Below are 18,767 nucleotides of genomic sequence, written 5' to 3'. Positions count from 1 at the left end.
AGGACTCGAAAGAGCATTGAATATCGCGTCTATTCTTGTACCTTGTCTGTAATGTCACGTCTATTCCTGTGTCTCGTCTGTGGTGTCATTCTCGACTGTGGTCATTCGTTACTGATTCAGTGTAAAATAAGATTACAGTATCATCACAATACAACAGTTCTGTACCGCGCTCTATACTTCGTCGGTGATCGTAATCTTATTCTTTGCTGAATCGGTAATTTTGGAAATAATAGTACAGATAAAGTATTGACATTGGTACCGTGGTACCACGTAAAGTGTCTCTAGTAACCCTGAGATGAGAGACAAGAAATGCATGGGGGTGTTAGGTCTATCCTATATCTTGCTGTGGTTTGGCGCGTTTTCTTCAGTCGTTCTGTAACCGTAATTTAAAATTACTGAATATATCTTGCTGAGATGTTTATTACATAGTAATAGGAGTTTTAACAAAGTGAATCAATTAGTTTTATTAAAGTTTGTGCACAAAAATAAATATTTAAATATGTTAGTGGGTGTAATAATTTTCCGTCGTAATGAAATGTATCAATGCCCAAGTAGTAAGTTATTAAAAAATTCCGGTACGTGGTATGCAATTTATTATTGACGAAACATAACATTGCATGTAAAATTAAGTTAGCTGAAATAGTCAAACTTCCATTATAATAATGAATAGTACTGTGTGAATTAGTACTGCATATTAAAATACACATACGTCTACATTTATATATTTAACAATAAATATCTTAGTTTTACAGTAAACGGTAAATATCTATAATAAGTGTCATACTTATAAGAAGTCCTCTCTCTTTTTCACCCTCTAAATTTAAATTTTAATACTACATACTAAAATACATGTACACGTACGTCTATATTTATAAACTCAATAACATATATCTCAGTTTTTGTAAACGGTAAATGTCTATAATAAGCGTCATGGCTATAAGAATTTTCCTCTGCTTTTCTCTCTCTAAATTTAAAATAGCATATGTAATTATTAAGCCATGAAATATCTCATTTAACAGATCTTTAAAGTTACTTTTATCTATAACAAAAGAGAAAAAAATGATACATACATATATACTTTATTTCAGGATTCAGTGCACTGTGATTATACTACCCTTAATTATCGAAGAGTTTCGACATTGAATGTAAGATGGCGGCAGCTATGGCTGCGGCGCAAACGAGTCGGCGATCGACACGGTTGTGCCATCCATGATGGCTGAGACAGTTTCCGAGATTTCGAGCACGGTGTCGTGAGTACGTGTTCTCTTTATCGCACGTTTAATCGCTAGTGAGGCTCATCTGCAAGACAAAAGGATTCCGGAAAGAATGACAGACAGTCCAGCGGCACTCGTAAGTGTTGTCACTGTCTATTAAATTTTCTAGAGTGAAGTATTTGGGACCCTCGATGTCCGTTAGGTTACCCATCGAAGAACATGCGCACATCTAGGGCTTCGTTCGCGTTTATGCATCGGTGATCGAGCAATGATCGAATTCGTTGCTTGCTGCTATTTCACCTCTTTCTTAACTCGAACAGTTGGTAGGAGCATCTGAAAGAACTGATCACGATGGGGACGTGTAGTCGGTGCAGTACACGTCCGATATGTTGTAACGCGCAAACGCAGGACAGAGGTTCGTTGCCCGTTCTCGTTTGACGTCACTAGCTAATAGTGGTTGTCACCTGTTTCTGACGGCAGTGACGTCACCAGTAGTTGTGACGTAACCGTAAAAATCGATAGCGGCTTTGTTTACCCTAACGTATGATAAGATACGTTAGATAACTTACTCCAACGCATAAATAATACTTTGACGCATATATTTATTCTAATTTTACTACTGCATCCACTGACATTGTTCCAACTGACGTTCGTGACGATACTACCACGTTTCACGATATTATGTTAGTCCTCCATATTGATTTCGCGCTTAGACACCTGCTGTAAATTGTGTTTATAAGGCACTTATTGTACCACAGTTATGAACATCTGTTATTATCATTGTTATCTACGTTTATTCATTTGTTTCAGTTTTCTATTTCTAACAAATTTACGTATATATTATTAAATCATTTTCTGAATAATTTTCTCAAATTATTTAATCGTATCGCTGCCAAGTTTCTCGAGGTACTTTATGATTACGTAATACTTCAAGACTAAATTAAAGAAATTGCGAAATGAAAACGAAAGGCAAATATCTCGAATTACAATCCAGTAAATCAAATCCTATTCGTGTTTATGACGCTCATGTATATGATAAGAACGTAGTACATTCTTAAACGCAATATCAGTTGCATTTAATAGAATTTGCGTTTGAAAAGACGACCTTGGATGACCATGATCTAACATCTTGTTGTTACAGGGAAACGATTATTCCCTCTGAAATCCGTTTACGTCAGTGTCTGCAAGTCTATCTAAACCTAATTGCTGATTTTCGAGTAATGGCCATAGCGCTCGATGCCAGTCGACACGAGGAAACAAACGAATAAACAAGTCACGCAAAGTGGCATTTTAGAGGCAGCCTTTTCCCTTGTCATTTGTTCCAAGTCCGCACGAAATTGGGCTAGCCGCACTTCGCCTCCATATTTGTTTTTCAATCGATGCTTGAAATCGAGAAATGTTTCGATGCGAATTTGCAACATTCTCCCCTTCGTTTGACTTCTTTAAATCGTTAAATCAGCGTTATGAAAAGCAAAATAAATTTTATTCTCGCTATAAGACCGTTTCCAATGTAATTGGTCGAATCGAAGAAAATGAAGGAATTTATCACTGATGGAAAAGAAAGGAGACAAATTCAGTCGATTTAGAATAAACATTTGAGAAAACTAATATAATCTGATAATCATTAACGTTCGTCCAATTTAACGCTTAATTTGCATCGTATATATCTATTTGAAATATTTAGACGATTGGTAGTGAACGTATTCATCATTTTCAATAAATATCTCAATTAGAATATCAATTACAGTTATTGCTTTTTCTTTGGAAAACTTTTTATATAAATGGTATACATTTCTAAAAGGTTCATTCACAGCGTGCGGTGGTGTAGTTAGAAATAAAAGCGGAAATGGGTTTGGTAAGACCGGCAGCGATGTAACCAGGTTAGAATGCTTTTATCGTCGAATTAAATGGCCAGGAAAAGCCGGAAGTGCAAACACCGTTTCAGCGGAGTATTTAATTTTGTATACAGTTCGCGCTATTTATTCTACTCCATCGCGCGCATCAGGCTAGCTCGAAAAGTATCGCAACACATATTCCACTGGCACTAGAGTCTAGATCGTAGCTTTAATTTTGAATGTTTCGTCTTTCCCCTCCTCTGTTAACCATCAACGCGATAAGCTTTCAAACTATGCGTTGGCTAGCCAGTTCCAAAGTATAGCAAGCATACGTAATATCTTTCCCGATTGTTTATAATCGAATAGTTCGCGATCGAAGTAAGTTACTCATTCCGAATCCATTTTTGACACGTGGCTTATGATTAGACTGTAGACTTTTATGTAAATTCATAGTTTTATAAACATATTTAAAGATGCAGAAGTTGGATATTTAAAAAAATCGAGCATTTTCATATAAATCCGAGCCGGTGCAGTTGCTCGCGTAGAATACAAACAAATTCTTTTGACAAAGTTAACAAACTGTTAAAAAATACACGGGGCAGAACTGACGCGTGCAGTTTTCTTGAACCGATTTCGTAATGGTAACGAGAAACAAAACGTGGACCACGAAAGCAAGACGAAATCGATGTAATTATTAGTTTATTTGTTTACGGTGTTTGCCTTAGCAGAAACAGCCAATGTGATCTAATATCTGTTTTATCCCTGCACGAGGAGAAGCCGTTTCAATCCCGTGGCGAGATAGGATCATGTAGCGGCGTGCGTCGCATTGAATGGCTGCAATTGTGCAGCTGCAGTTCAGTAACGATTATTGGTGTAGGTACATGTATACCAATAATGTTAACGAGACACCTCGTATATCGTCGTTCACCCGCGTTCACTCGTCCCACGACATTCGTGATTTCCCTCTATTACGATTGTTCCACGACCTCCCTTCAGTTTCCTTTTTCCTTTCTTTTTTCCTCGTTTTACTCCTCTTTACACACTGCTATTAGTTAGGCATTATAAATATGTGCGTTTCTCCATGTAATTCTCTAATGTCCTCGGAGATATATTTAATCGAACGATGGATACCTTAAATGGATTATAATAAGGTGTTATTAGAGTAGAATAAGTTTTTCCTTTTTATCGCCACTTTTGTTGAAAGACTAACATTAATCTTCCATTTTCTCGAACTCTTCTAGTAATGATAATGTTCAGACTCTAGATACTAAGATACTACCATTAGATACTAAGTATGTACAGTGGCATAGTATGTAACTATTTCGGAAACAGAATACACTGGCTAAACGTCATGGGCGTTCCCTACCTACGCAGTTCTAATTCTTCCAACTTTTATAAATATTCGCACGAACCGAATATTCTGAGAACGTAAAATAAATTTTTCTGAGAATCCAGCAACACGTTCGTTCCGAGATGAGAAGAGACTCGAGACTGAATACAGATTTCTTTCTCGAAGCGGGAGAGAAATTTTTCAGGGAATAGCTAACCATATTGACCCCCGTGGTTATTGGTTCGTCCGAAGGGGTTTTTAGCAGCACGTAGGGGGTTTGTCGAGCAAGGAGCGACGCGTTTCATCATCGATGGTGGCTGAGCAGCGTGTTTTGGCAAAATTACGGGCGACTTCCCATTGTTTGGACACCAGAAATTTATGATTACGAGCTGCGCTTGCAGCCATATTCCGATTCACATGCCTAGATATTGATCTTAATTTGAATCTACTGGGCGGCGCCTTAATTCAGATCAATTGGCCCACTAATTAATTCGAGAGTAACGACCAATCGCTTGCCATACGAATAATTAGGAACCACCGTTGTCGGACTGCTATCAGCCTGGAAAAAAATTAAGCAACTTTTTACAGACCTTACGCGCGGGATGATGCTTCCTAAACTGAATGTAATCAGGAGGACGATGAAGGGATTAGTTATGGAAATATACAGTTGTCGTAGCGGGATACAGTCTTAGGAAATGATGTACCGATGAATTAAGTTGCGATAGATGTATGGTATAGAATGACGCATAGAAATAGAAATCGCAGTGAACAACGTTGATAAGGAATATGTAGGAATTTGTTACCCAATTGCGTTCTTTTTGCTTTGAAAAATTGTCAAACTGTAAGGAAAGTATGAAAATTTATACTTCGTAAAAGTAGCTTCATTGATTTGATCGAAATTAGAGAAATATGGTTGGAATAATTGAGAGTAATTGGCGCAATTGGCTGACAAAAGGGTGAAGGGTCGAAATCCTTTGTTTAAAATAAAAGCGCCACGTGCTTTCGAGGAAGAAACAGTAATGTAAACGATCGTAAATCTATCAAAGTATCAGGAAGATTCTTGATGCAATTGGTTACGCTATGCGTTGCGCGGAGGATCCTTAGCAACGCTATTTCTTTTTTAACAGATCCCGAAATATATGGAACTGCCGAATCATGTTACGAATATCGAGTTTCCAGCAAGTTACAATTATTTACGATGTTATAATTTTTGGACAGGCGTGGGATTTGAATCTATCGCCGTGTAAATATTATAGGCCGCAAAGTTCAAACGGTCTCTCTCGGTTAGCAACTGAACAAGAAATTGTGTTTTCCTTCGAGAACTTATTTATCGGTTCTCCGATTGTCCGATGAGTAAAGACAGCTGCGTGAAATTTGTTGTCTCGGTCCATTGAATTACGGATCGGTTGCATTTTTAAAAGTATTTCCATCTTGCGCCCACGCAACAACCATGGAAAGATCGGTAGCGAAAAATAATTCGATTGCAGAATTTCTCCTCCTCGTTTTCTGTCCGAGGATTTTGATGACCGAGTCGTAGATATATTTGCAAGGTATTCGTGTCCTTTCTTTATTTATAAAATATTTTTATCCGCTCGATATTGTAGTTTTTTTAACTGAGTGGGTGCAGAAATTTCCTCGTCACGATCTAAAATATTCTTAAGCGACGAGTATATCGTGTGTATTTATCAAAGACCAGGCTAAAGAAACATCCTACGTTTGTTTTATTAATGTCGTTGACAGATACTTACTAGCGATGAATAATTCTGCTAATGTTCATTTCGAAATTTTATATCGGTACTACGAAATTTTTAATGTCTTTGGTTGCAGATCAATAAAATTTCTTTCGAATCTCTATAGTTGCAGTACGTTTTTTGTTACAAGCTTACGAATTCCTTAATTTTCCTACAAAATCACATGTATACTCACGCTAATCCAAACAAGAATTTATCAACAAAATTTCCAATTAAATTCAATCCCATCAAGTTTAAAATTCTCAGTTCATCATCGGATACTCACTCACTCCTTCGATCACTCGTTTCCCTTTCATGGTCCAATGCCCAATGTACCAAGAAACTAATGCTAATCTCAGAGAAAAACGATCTACCAACACGCTAAATCCTCCTTCATCTTAAAATTCTCGATTCATTGTTAAATCGTAATCCACCTCTTTGATTATCCGCTTCATGATCTTTCTTAACAAGATTCTCAATCACGATAGAATCTCATAGATACGTGCGCTTACGTTTCGAGTCGCTCCTCCTATGTATATGATCCTGTACACGATTTTCGCAACGATTTGTATTATTTAATTTAAGCGAAGTCGCGTTACAATTTCATTTGCATAACCGGTCGCATTATCCGTATGGACGTGGTTCGTATTTTCGCGCGCTCTACGCTAGATAACGGTCGTGACAAAACGATACCGTGCGCAATTAAAGGAACTTCCGAGAAACGAGCGCATAGATCGTTCGGTTTGCCACGGTGTCCGCTCGAGGGTAACGAAAAGAAGCAGCGCCTTTCACGCTGGTAGATTCTCTTACTATCTGAAGCATCGTTTCGTGGCTGAATTAGAAACTGCACTTAGTTTTCCTTCGGTGAAAGATACCGGGTGGTTCCGCGTCGTCGTCGAGAGACAAATTGCACGACTGGATTAGACGAATGCCCCTGAGCGATCGCGGCCAAGACTTCCGTTCGAAGAACCTGTTTCGAACCAGTTTCGATCTCGCGGTCTTACTGTATTTTTCAACCGAGTTCGCGCCTTCAGGTTCCTTCATTTGCCGTCAGGTGGCAGCACAATGACCGAATTTCCTTGTTTCGTGACGATAAACAAATAACATGATACTCTTGTTTGTTATTTATTTTTGAAATTATTATCGTATCGTATTTATTTTCTTCTGTTTCATCGTAAAAATTTCAATGTATGTATGTCGCTAAATACCGAAATAAGCAACCATGAGATTCGTTTTTGAAACTTCTCGATTTGTATAGCTTAAATATTGTACGAAAATTCTTAACTGTGATTGCCTGAAACTCGTTACCTTGACTACTTTAAAAACGAACGAACTTTAAAAACAGATCGAAGCTTCGAGTTGTCACGATCGATTATGTATAATACGATAAAATAATCGTTCTTCATTTGTGCTTTTTTCTTCGATAATCTGGGATTTAGTAACAAGGAATTTGCAGAGTCACGTATCGCGTATTCGTAGAGGCGATAGCAAGTATCGGAAAATTTAATTTCATTAACGGAGGTTTTACGCCGAATGATAGAGCTATTTTAACCGGTTGACAAAAGGCCAATTTCATCGATGTTCCGCAATCGTAAAATCGATATTATCCGCTATTTAGCCGTGACGTTTCGATTAAACTCTCCTATCGAGTGTACAAATATTTTCCTCATTTAGCGTGCTGGTCTGTAACCAGTGTCTGCTGGATAATATTTACATCGGCGCGGCACAAAGTCCAATGAAATCATTACCCGAGACGTCTGTCTCTCTATTTGTCCGTGGCCGACTTTTCGTTCGCTATTTCGCTGAATAATACCGCGTTTATTCTCCTACGTGCTCACGTTTGCCATATAATAAAAATGAGATCCGCCTTGATTTATAGCTTTGATCAGTGTATCTTCAACGCAATTATAATAAGAAAAATTGACGTTCAATTGCACGAATCTTACATCTAGCGTGTAGTTCTTAGTTTGGTATCGGTTACTCTTGATTTTACGATTAAAATTAGTCGAAGTTAGCTACTGGAAGCAAGATATCTTTCTTAAAGTATTATTTATTATTTTTATTCAACGTAAAAAGACACAAAGTACGATTATTTGTCAATGAGACGAATTGCATAAAAGTGCAATACAAATGTGTTAATCGCTGACGCGTGTTGAAAGCACGAAGGGAAGGTAAAGGTAAAGGTTAACGAGTTGGCGAGTTGCGTGCGGCACGTGTGATCCTTGGGGATCATCGTTTGACCGCGAATTCAACCGATATAAACGCGTGTGACAAGCGTGATCCTCTCCTTACCGCGCGTTATTACGCACGCTAGTCGGAATTTCGTAAGTATCATCGTGCTCGGAATAGCAGAGTCAGTGAGGAAACGCCAGCTTCCAGCGTGACATCATTTCGATAGACAGAGCTGCTTTCCTGATGATTGCTGTCGTCCAAATCGATACTTCGAAATTATGCGAATCCTCGTACGATAAAGCGTTATATCCACTATTGACGAAAGGTGGAAGAGAGAAGGAGGCCAGCGTATGAATAAATTTACGAACATTCGTAACCATTTTCTTTTCAAAACAAAAGTCTCGGCTTACAAAAGTTTTATCGCAAAGTATACTTGAATCGATGATTGATCATATCGTAAAAGTGTAGGGAGATTCGTATGGAGATTGAAATTTAAAGGTTCAGATACAGCTAGGTTTTCAAATTTGAATAGAAGGTTGAAAATTAAAGATTGAAAATTCTAAGCGCGTTTCGTTATAATTATTAGAGAAAAATAGCTCGTAGGGTTTCTGCGCGATACTGACAATTCAACAACATAGATTTCTTAACGATTCGCACAGTACAAGCGAGTACGTCGTTAAGTACCTCCAATTAAGTATCCTCGAGTTCGGTCCTTCAAGTCTCATTTTTCCTGGAATTATTCACTCGGTTCTCTGCGTAATACTCGTTCGCAACAATCGAGCGTAAAACAGTGGAGACTGTTCAGAAGAAATTGATTCCTTCTAGAACGATAAACACGATCGATCGCGGTGGCGGGGAGGGGGGTGAACCGGGCGTATTAATTAAATGGTAGATTAAACAAAACGTGAAACGGAATGTGGACAAACGGAATGGAATACAAAAAGAGTGAAAGGGAGAGGAAGAAGAGAGAGATAGAGAGAGATAGAGAGAGAGAGAGAGAGAGAGAGAGAAGAGGGAGAAAGAGCGCTCGACAAGACCCCGCGGTACGGTTCAAATAAAATACAGCAAAAACGTCGCGTGAATCACGTGGAAATATGCGTACACAGTATGCCGTGTCGTTATATCGTTTTTGCCGGATGGCGCATTGTGTAGTACTTTGTAGTCACGTTGCATGTTTCCCAAACGTCACAATAGCCGTACGCTCGCGTTCGCATGCTACTCGTTGCTATGTATTTCGAACAGTTCCTAAATACGCGTCAATCCTTGGCTCGTGACAAAATATCATTGGGTTTACACTTGTTTATTCTCCGAATATACGATACACGAGCAAACAAATGTTACTCGTCGAATCGAGCTAAATTTATTAAAATTTTTCTAACGGAGGACAAAAGATCGTTCAATTTCGTAGATAAGAGGCTAAAGAGATGTCTTTCAATGTATTTAGCAAGAGAAACAGACAGATGTAAGTCGTGTAGAGAACAACTTGATCGATTGAGTTTTCTGAAAATTTCTTAACTTTCGTATCGGTATTTAATTTTTTCAGAAATCGAACGACTAATCTCGATAAAGTTGATCACTTTGTTCTCTAATGTGGTTTGCGTGTCTCGGTAAATGACTGTTGCTAACGTGGTAAAACGTGATTATTACATGGATTACTAATATACAAATATCGAGTGCCACTTCTATGCTTTTTTGGCCCCGTGTAGACGAGCGACTTTTTCACACCGCGTTCTCGTTTTTTAATTGTGAAAGCAAAGGAAAACGCGTGACGCAGCGAGAACGCAGCACCGAAAAGTCGCTCGACTACATTGGCTCTTAGTTCGCCACTGTATATGATCGGAATAAAATTCTTCGGTGGCCAAACAAAACAGAACGAAACGCTGTTTGCAATCTGGGCGGGTCCAAGTCGACTGTCTCTATTTCGACCTTTGATCTGAAATCTTGGTCAATAACAACTTGAACCGGTCGCGAAGAAAAAGATTCGCACGTGGGTTGTTGTGTTAATCGAAGAAATTCATTGAGAGAAAGTTTAAAGACTACGCGTTACGTACACGTATGGCGTAAGCGTGGAATTTCGAAAATGTTGCGTGCTGTTTTAATGCAAACGCGTTCGCCGCGGGACAGTTTTTGTGACACGGTGTGTCATGCAGCGACGTACAACTGTTCTTTAGACACCATGCTGATATGTAACAGTATTACATGCAACACATGGGGCATGACTAAAGAGGTTGAACCGCAACGTTGGAAACCAGCGTTTCCATCAGCTTATGCATGCCACACGGTACCGTTCCTTCTGTTTCGTGTTAATAATTGATTTTACCGCTGTTTCTGTAATAAATACTCCGTTTTCTTCTTTGCAACGCATGTACATTCAGTGACACGACAACTTAAACGTAGGGACAAGAGATGAAATCTTCGATTTCACTGACTGCGAATACCTTGGAATTACTCGATACGTTGGATATTGGCAACAAGAATATTACCGTATCAAGCTTATACTGTTTCTCGTATCCTTGACACACTCCTTAATTTTGTCTTCTCTTGATCCCAAGAAAGGAGGACTAGACTCGTGGTCGATTAATTAATTCTCTACTGGTATCATTAGATTATAGGTAATACTCGATGTCAGGAGTTGCAGTTGCCGTAGTTACATAACTCTAAGGCGTTTGGTTTCATTTTGAATTCTACGTTTCACACGATAAAGGCCATCGTTTATTATGTAAATAATTTAGCCATAATCCAAGCTAAACATCGAAAGCGAAGTCGATCAATTCGCCATCTGAGAGGCTCTTAGTATGCTTCATAATAGTTCGGATATCGAAGGCTCAGCTACGATTTCGTACATCTGAGCATCGGCTTGTCCGTATTCATTCATCCAGTATCTTTCGTATTGTGATCTATCGAAATACGTTACAACCTTCTGGATCTCACGATTGTAATACAAAAATCAAGAACGACAACCACCGCGTGCTGAAACTTAAATGCAACTTTGCAGGCATCGTTTCCCGTTTCATGAACGGTTGACGGCAATGGCGTTCTCGTTAAGGATGAGAGAATGTCCAGGATGGTGTAAGAAACCGGGCCAGATGGAATCACGGCGAGAGAGGCACGCAGCGTGTCCTGGTTTCGCGTGTGCCGCGCCTCGATGACGTGTCCACGCGCTGACTCGTCTCCTTGTTTTTGTTTTCCGGCGGCCGTCGAGCGGCTCAGCGCCGCGGCACGCTTTATGCAACGCCTCCGCAGCCCGCGATGAAGCTCTCGTTGCTTGCGCAACATACGCCGATCGCGACCCGCATGATTCACGTGCAAACGACGCGACGCGGCGCGCTGCCCTCTTCTCGCTTCACGCTCTTCCTCGCTTTGTCCTGTAAACCGATCCAGTTTGTTTACCACGCATGTACTTGGTTTCGAGCGGCCCGGAAGCTCCAGCATCCGCCAGTTTAAAGTAAATAGCAATGGGTGGCGGTGGCGCTGCTACTCTTGCAATAGGATTTTTAACGCGAAATGAGAAAATTGCAAGATCGTGGCAATTTCTTTGAGCTTGGAACTTTCGTTCTTTTTTGGAGCAAAAATTTTATTATACACGGTGTCTTGTCAACTTTGTTCGCTCGAAGTATCTTCGTTGTCTTAAATAATAAACGAAATTGTTACGTTCGTAAGAGTTGCATGGTTGAGAAACAAAAGATTACATATTATAATAAAGGATGGTAATGACACCTTTATAGGTAAGATTTAATATTATGTAGAATTTAGGATAAACGTAGCTTAACCCTCCAATTAGTCCTGCGATTGCCTCGAAAGATATTAATTGATACGAGATAATTGCCTTTTTGATATAAACACTTCTTTTGGAGATCCGTGAGTTTAGAGATCTTAACGCGTATGATCGTTTCTTTTGGTGTTGATATTTCATAGAACAGTCATCCGTTATGCTATCGTCTGAGATAATCTTCAGAAACAGCGGAAGAAACGATGCTCGGGCTTCCTGGTGCGTAGGTGCAGCAACCTCCGCGTCGCACGCAAACTTAATCTTGTGTGACTGATGAGAAATGTACTTACGCGGCGAGGTTTTAGCTGATGATGTTAGAGCTTTGTTCGTGTAATGGAATTGCTATTTGTACAGTTTATTGGTGTACCTTTCCAAAGTGAATATTGTACGCGGCGGCAGATGCGGCGCGTGGAATTTCTACCGGTCAACCGTGCAAAGTAACCCCTGTTTATTAAATAGACACTTTGTTAAAGCTTGCGCGAAAGAGTTTACGACTCAATATAAATTTATAATCTGCTGGAACTGCGCTCGTAAACGAGAATCACGTTTCCTTGTCCGCGTGTGTACAGCAAGAGTCTGTAAAATGGTTTAGCCAGAATATACCGAAAAGATTGCTACAGTATCCGTACGGAAACTTATGGGATCTTTCTTGCTTCGCAACGCGTTTCATCTCTCCGATCGTAAAGAAAATACAAATTTTAAAAGGCAGAAACGCAAGAAACGAAGCTTTTAATATAATTCCACTGATCCAACATTTGAGAAATAACGAGATTTTTGTTAAACGTTAAAGTTTCCGTATCAGAGCTGGTTTGAAATTTCATGGTAAGCGCAAGATGGATGAGAAAGGATTCTTTAATTTCGAAGGTACACGCTTTATCAAGCCAGCACGTATCAAGTGTGTTTCTGAATCCAGCGAGGGTAGTCAGCCCCGACCTCTTTACAAGATCAGATTATATTACTTATGGCTGTAGAACCTCACGGTCTTGTAAATTTAATCAACGATGCACTTCCGTGAGTTCGCCTCGTGTCGGGATCGATTGCTGCTGCTCAGGAATTTCGCGAAATATCGGATGATATGTCTTGTTCCTTTCCAGGAAGGAAAGCAGCGAGCTTCTTCCTTTTTCCTTTCCTTTATTTTTCTTTTATTTTTCCGTAATAAGATCCGGTCGTTTTACTTTCTCTAGTAACACGAGTCGGCGATCTGGCTCGAGGATTCGTTCGGGTAATTTTTATCGATCCGTGTCCGTGTCGGCGGTCGAATGGTTTATTCATTAAAATCACGTCCTGTCTTAAAAGGACCCTTCGAATCGCGAAGACATTAAAGGCAGTAACGGTGAATGATCATACGGAAAAGGTACTATCGCCGCGAATGACTCATAGAGAGACAGACACCAACTCTTCAGCAGAAATCTCTCTCTGTCGCCTCTACGATTCCACGTACTGCATCTGCATGTTAAGTTAGATTGGCTTCGAGAGAACTGAACCGTAAGCCACTGGAATATACGTTGTCTTCTCCCTCGCATCTTGGTCTCTTCTCTTTCGTGATACACACAGAGTGCACAAACACGGCCGCGATACAGCGCACGCACACGGCTAGGCCCGTGTGCCGACACGCGAGCGCGTGTGCACCCATGGTATTTGCATATTTCAAATTATTTCGAGGAAGATGCTAAGTGGAGCGTCGCTTCTGTGCAATGGACCGATCTTCCCTTCATCTTCGTCGCTTCTTTTCTTCGTTCTCCATCCACCACACCTCCTTCTCCACATTGCTCGTTCTTTCAGCGTCGTTTTGCTCGTCCCTTTTTATAAGTACATGAGTGCACACCGATGTCGCGGAATCGATCCCTCGATTTCTCCGACTGTGTCCTCCCTGTGTTCTCCCTGTCTCGAAAGAATTAACCAGAGAGTTTCACCTTGGCAAACAGAACCGATAGGGAAACGTCCGTGCGCTGTTCCTTTTAAGCCCTTTCCTTTGAGCCGACGATGATACCCGGATTCTTTAATATCCGATTACCGTCGAATATCCGGATATTTGTTGGCGAGTATAGCGCGGCTGTCGCGCACGGAAATGTAAATATCGCTACGAGCTAAACGTTGTCGGTGAATGACGCTGTTTGCAAAATATCGGTTTCATTCAGTCGATTATTCTATTGAAATCTATTGAAATATTATTAGGATTGTCTTTTTAGGAGAATTTTATAACGCAGCAATATTCTTTTTGCGTGTTATACTATGATGACAATGAATGCAAATTCTGACGAACGTCTCTGGCAAAAATCGAACTCATTGTAAGAAACCTCTTTTTTTTTTCTTTGTTCGTGGAGAGATCCTCGTGGACACTCCGCTGCCGCTAGTAACGGTAGCAGCAGAGTAGTGTCGGACTCCTACCGACTAAAACTCCACGTTGGCCATCCTGCGCGTATGACAGGGGCTGCTCCAGGAACCTCGGGTGAGTTACTTCTGTTGCATCCCCTCCCGCATCCTCTCTTCGAGCCAGTCCTGAGTGTAAGAAACCTCTAAAAATCTTTAACCGCGATAACTTGGCTCGTGCAAGTCTATCGGATATATCCAAGTTTACATAGTCGTTTCTCGTTCTTTTACTATATAATTTGTCGTAAGGTTGTTTATTGGCCGCTTCGTTACGATCACTTTACGGGATAAGTAATATCGTAAACGTTCTTTTAGCGTTCGTATCTGGTACTTGGCGCCGATGAATCGGCTGGGATACATTTGCCCATTTACGCCGCTATTCGTACATTCTTTCGTTGCTATTACGACTCTCCCGAGATTACATTAGCCATGATACCAGAAAGATAGCGACATTTGTTGGAAAGTGTCTATTTTTCGTTGCGACGATTCGGTTGCTCCTGCTTGCTTTAAATCTCTACACCCACAACTTCGTCGATGCTCATTCGAACGAAGAGAAAAATCTTTTTTCGAATTTTTTGCTCACCTAGTTCACCTCTCTTTCGTCTGGTCCGCCACTTTTGGCGAAAAGGTAAATAAAGACTCGACGACAACCTGGAGGAACGTTGCTCCGGCGTGTTTGCGAATTTGCACGACCGTTCACTGAAATCGTAACGACGGACGAAGCTACACAGGTTCACAAAAGTATTCAAACACTCGTAGGTACCTTTTATGAATACATTATGTGTGTTATACGAAACGTTTTGAAATTTCATTACCACTGTTACGAGACTCGACTGTAATAATTATATTGGTAAAATTTGAAATAAAATTCAAAATGTTTCTAACACGTAAAAATTGCCTATAGTAAGTGTCGAAGTAGTTTCGCGAGCGAGTGTATTTGTGCAGCCAATTTTCTATTGTTGACACGATTCCCTGTATGTTTCATCAGTGATCTATAATAATCGATGATGAAAGCTGATGGAAATGGCTTTGCGGAAGAAATCATCAACAATCACCGTTGAGCTTTTCTTGCGGCAGAAAAAGAGGAATGGAATTTACGGGGATACGAGATCGTTGATGATAGATTTATGCATTTCTGTTAGACGGTTGTTTTAAGCGATGATTCACAACGGCCACGGTTTGCCACGATTTGCACTTAGATGACTCGTGTCATTTTCAATCTCTATTATACTCTATCTTTCCGTGTCATCGCGGCTCGCTGTGTAACTGTTATTAACTTAACTCATAAAATGGAAATTGCATCGGACCGTTCTGTGTCCGTTGTGTATAGCACCGTGGTAACCGATACTTAACTCTAGCTTCGATCCAGTTTATCGACAAGCCTAAGTAGAAATCGTTAAAGTCGGCAGAAAAATTCCTTGACACGAGACGTTGGTCGAGATGTATGGCGAGCTGTGTCGGTTTCGTCATAGGCGTGATTAATTCTGACAGTGAACTGGTTTCAAGGATGATTACTTAAAGGCAAAAATTAAACGACCGGCTTCCAGAAAATGCTAATTATAGACTTGACCAAGTCAGCCATAAAACTCTTAACAAGGAAGCCTTTCTTTTGCAGCTATTCTCGGATCGAACGTCACAACAAGGCTCTTTTAGCCAGTCACATATATACTTTGCTCGCTCTAAGTTCATACTAATAAATTATGAAAATAGTTAGCTGCGATTTACATACTAACAGAATGCTTTCTTTATTTCTATATAAATTTATTTTATCGTTTTATTCGTTTCTATCAATCGAATTGGCTTACAATGTTCGTGATAAATTTCCTTAATCGTAAATTAAAATCGGTCACGGTTGCACCGATTTTCTGGAGCATACTAGGTGAACAATTTTCGATCAGCACACGACGTTTGACCAGCTGGCTTGTTCGTAGTTTCTATATTTCGCGCAAAGGTCGATAGACGTGGAATGAAATGGCAGCTGCACGATGTTCATGTTGTAATCCGTGTTGACCAGCAACGCATTGACCGTAGGTATATGCAGCTTATTAGCGAGATCGTCTTCTTGAAATTCCCCTGTTATTGGGTTCATTTGAGAGCAACGAGTTTTCGCCAGCACACACGCAGTGGTATTCACGTATAATTGAGCTAGTTTGACATCCGTGAGGTTGAAATTGGGGAACATTCGTATGGCTTCGCCGACGCATTCTCTGAGCTGTGCAGAACGTTTGTGGTTGGACGATTATCTGTTCGAGATCAATTTCTCGCGACAACGAAGTCTCTTTGCAAATTTTTTGACGAAAGATTTGACTTTTTCATGGATTGAAATTGAAGCGTTGCTATATTTACAGCAGTGCTTTTTAGAGGCGAATGCAATCCTTGTATAAAGCGGAAGCACGTATTATGAAATTGTAATACGCACATGTACAAAATTGGATACGTCTACTTACAAAATTTCCTTGCGTAGACGTTTTGAAAAGTCGGATGATATGTACAAAATTTTCCCTATAGGTTTCTATGTACAATTCGATCGCTCTGAAATAATAAATTTTTGTGGTTTAATTTTTTGCTGTCTCGGATCGATAGGTTCCGCTCCAGGCCTCACGGTGTTCGATTCTGAATCCTGTTCTCGGATGATGCAAACAGCTTTCGATAATTTCTTGTACAGTTTGAAATAAAATAATGGCACTCGTCTGGAAATCATCTTGAAGCTTGGTGACGTTTTCAGCTTGATTCGTGCTTCCTGTTTACAATTGCTTCTTTTTATATTTTTATGTACAATAATAGAACTTATAAATTATCGAACCAAAGTAGCCAGGTGCAGCTGTCTTATTGTCTACTGTACAAAAGCATGCAAAGAAATTTTAAAGCATCTCAAGGGTGAAATTGAACGATCTACTCACTAAATTATCCTTGTTCACTTGTCGAACGCACTCAAGGAACGTGCAGTATATCGTCGTAGGATTCGTTCTTGAATTTGCTGTACCAGTAGCGTTCTATTACAAAGGTACAAGAAGTTTAATCAATTTTACGCTCTAAATAAAGCTACGTTCAAAAACTTACGCTCAAGTACCGTTGACAGTGACCATAATCGGTATTATTGAGATAAATATAAGCACAATTAGACATTGCCACCAATAAAGGATATCCAACGGTTTGACTAGAGGCCCGGAAGAAACATCCGTAACACGCATCTCGACGAACTGTATCTGAGCCTTGCGATTCATTGCACAATTGGTTTAACAATTCCGGAATTCTCACTCTGCGACGATAATTATACATATATATTATGCCTATTTACTAGCGATATTCAAATGAATCGGCGTAAATAAATCAATGAAGGAGAAAGGTACTGTTTGATGCCCGCCAAGGACCCTAAAAATTTGGACAAGCTTTCCTTTACTAATGGTTCCACCAAGTTGACACCGCAAATTACGAACAATATTAAAACAGGAGATACACGTAGTTTCACCATCGTTGCGCGATACTCATTGGTCATTTGAATGGGTATACGTTCGTACTAGCTGCTTTATACCCATAGATGGATCTGATAAGAGAACCCAGGAACGTATAACTTCCGGTAAAGGAGCCTCAGGATCTCTATTTTTAGAGAAAATATTGTTTCCATGTTCTACGATGTTTGTATTGTTTTGTGGCTACAGTAATTTTAATGTTATTACAAATTGTGATCATTTAAGTAGGAGATTTCCTATCTAAGTACGTAATAGTAAATTTTGCTTTGTATCAAAGTTCATGTAATAATTCTTGCTTCTACAGATCAATTACGTGATAAAAAATACGATAGAAATGCAAGAATCAGTAGTAAGAAACATGTCTGGTTATAGCCAGTAAAATATTCTTGTCTGGCCATGGACGGTACAATCTACTGCAAGGCGGCTAACTGACAGAATTACTTCTCATGCTTCTATTTTCAAACACATTTTAATCTTATTATATTTCTATCTTTTTATGCCGTAATCTTGTTCTTGTTTCGATAAATAAAAGGTATTTCAATGTTTTAAGAAAAATTTCAGCATAAACGTGAGACGAGAAGGAACTAAGGAAATTGTTCAACGATACAAACACACGATTAAGCCGAGAATGATTCAAAGGAAGAACGTCTAGAAAATTGCTAAAAACATAGCACAGCTTAAATTGAATTATTTTTCCGAAATGTTCGTTCTGCTTTCAATTTCCAACGACAGAATGTATTTCGTATCTCGCGGCACCTCAACTTTGTGCGGTCCTGGATGACAATCGCGCGGTGGAAGTGCAACAATTCTCATTACCTCTGTGACCGTGTACAAGCACGTCGACGACCACGCCGTTGGATGTCGTTGTCCTGTAAAA

The 18,767-nt window shown here is 39.8% G+C and overlaps 2 protein-coding genes across 2 annotated transcripts in view; one reads left to right on the top strand and one right to left on the bottom strand.

Annotated features, from left to right (window-relative positions):
* Positions 1-1,222: 1,222 nt before the first annotated feature.
* The window catches only part of LOC122569560 (3-phosphoinositide-dependent protein kinase 1), a 406,424-nt gene continuing 388,879 nt past the window's right edge, over positions 1,223-18,767 (top strand). The window contains exon 1 of the mRNA XM_043730768.1: positions 1,223-1,350. Coding sequence (XP_043586703.1) covers positions 1,327-1,350 — 24 coding nt within the window. The 5' untranslated portion in view covers positions 1,223-1,326. The remainder of the gene's footprint in view (positions 1,351-18,767) is intronic.
* LOC122569561 lies at positions 16,536-17,897 on the bottom strand. The gene is made up of 4 exons (XM_043730777.1): positions 17,771-17,897; positions 17,481-17,679; positions 17,321-17,413; positions 16,536-17,160 (listed from the first exon to the last, which is right to left on the bottom strand). The coding sequence occupies exons 1-4, from the start codon at positions 17,890-17,892 to the stop codon at positions 16,933-16,935; spliced, it is 642 nt and encodes a 213-aa protein (XP_043586712.1). The 5' UTR covers positions 17,893-17,897; the 3' UTR covers positions 16,536-16,932.

Source organism: Bombus pyrosoma, linkage group LG7 (genome assembly GCF_014825855.1).
Source record: "Bombus pyrosoma isolate SC7728 linkage group LG7, ASM1482585v1, whole genome shotgun sequence".
In the NCBI taxonomy this organism is placed as follows: domain Eukaryota; kingdom Metazoa; phylum Arthropoda; class Insecta; order Hymenoptera; family Apidae; genus Bombus; species Bombus pyrosoma.
Note: the sequence above shows the minus strand (reverse complement) of the source record. Positions and strands in the feature narration are given on the sequence as shown.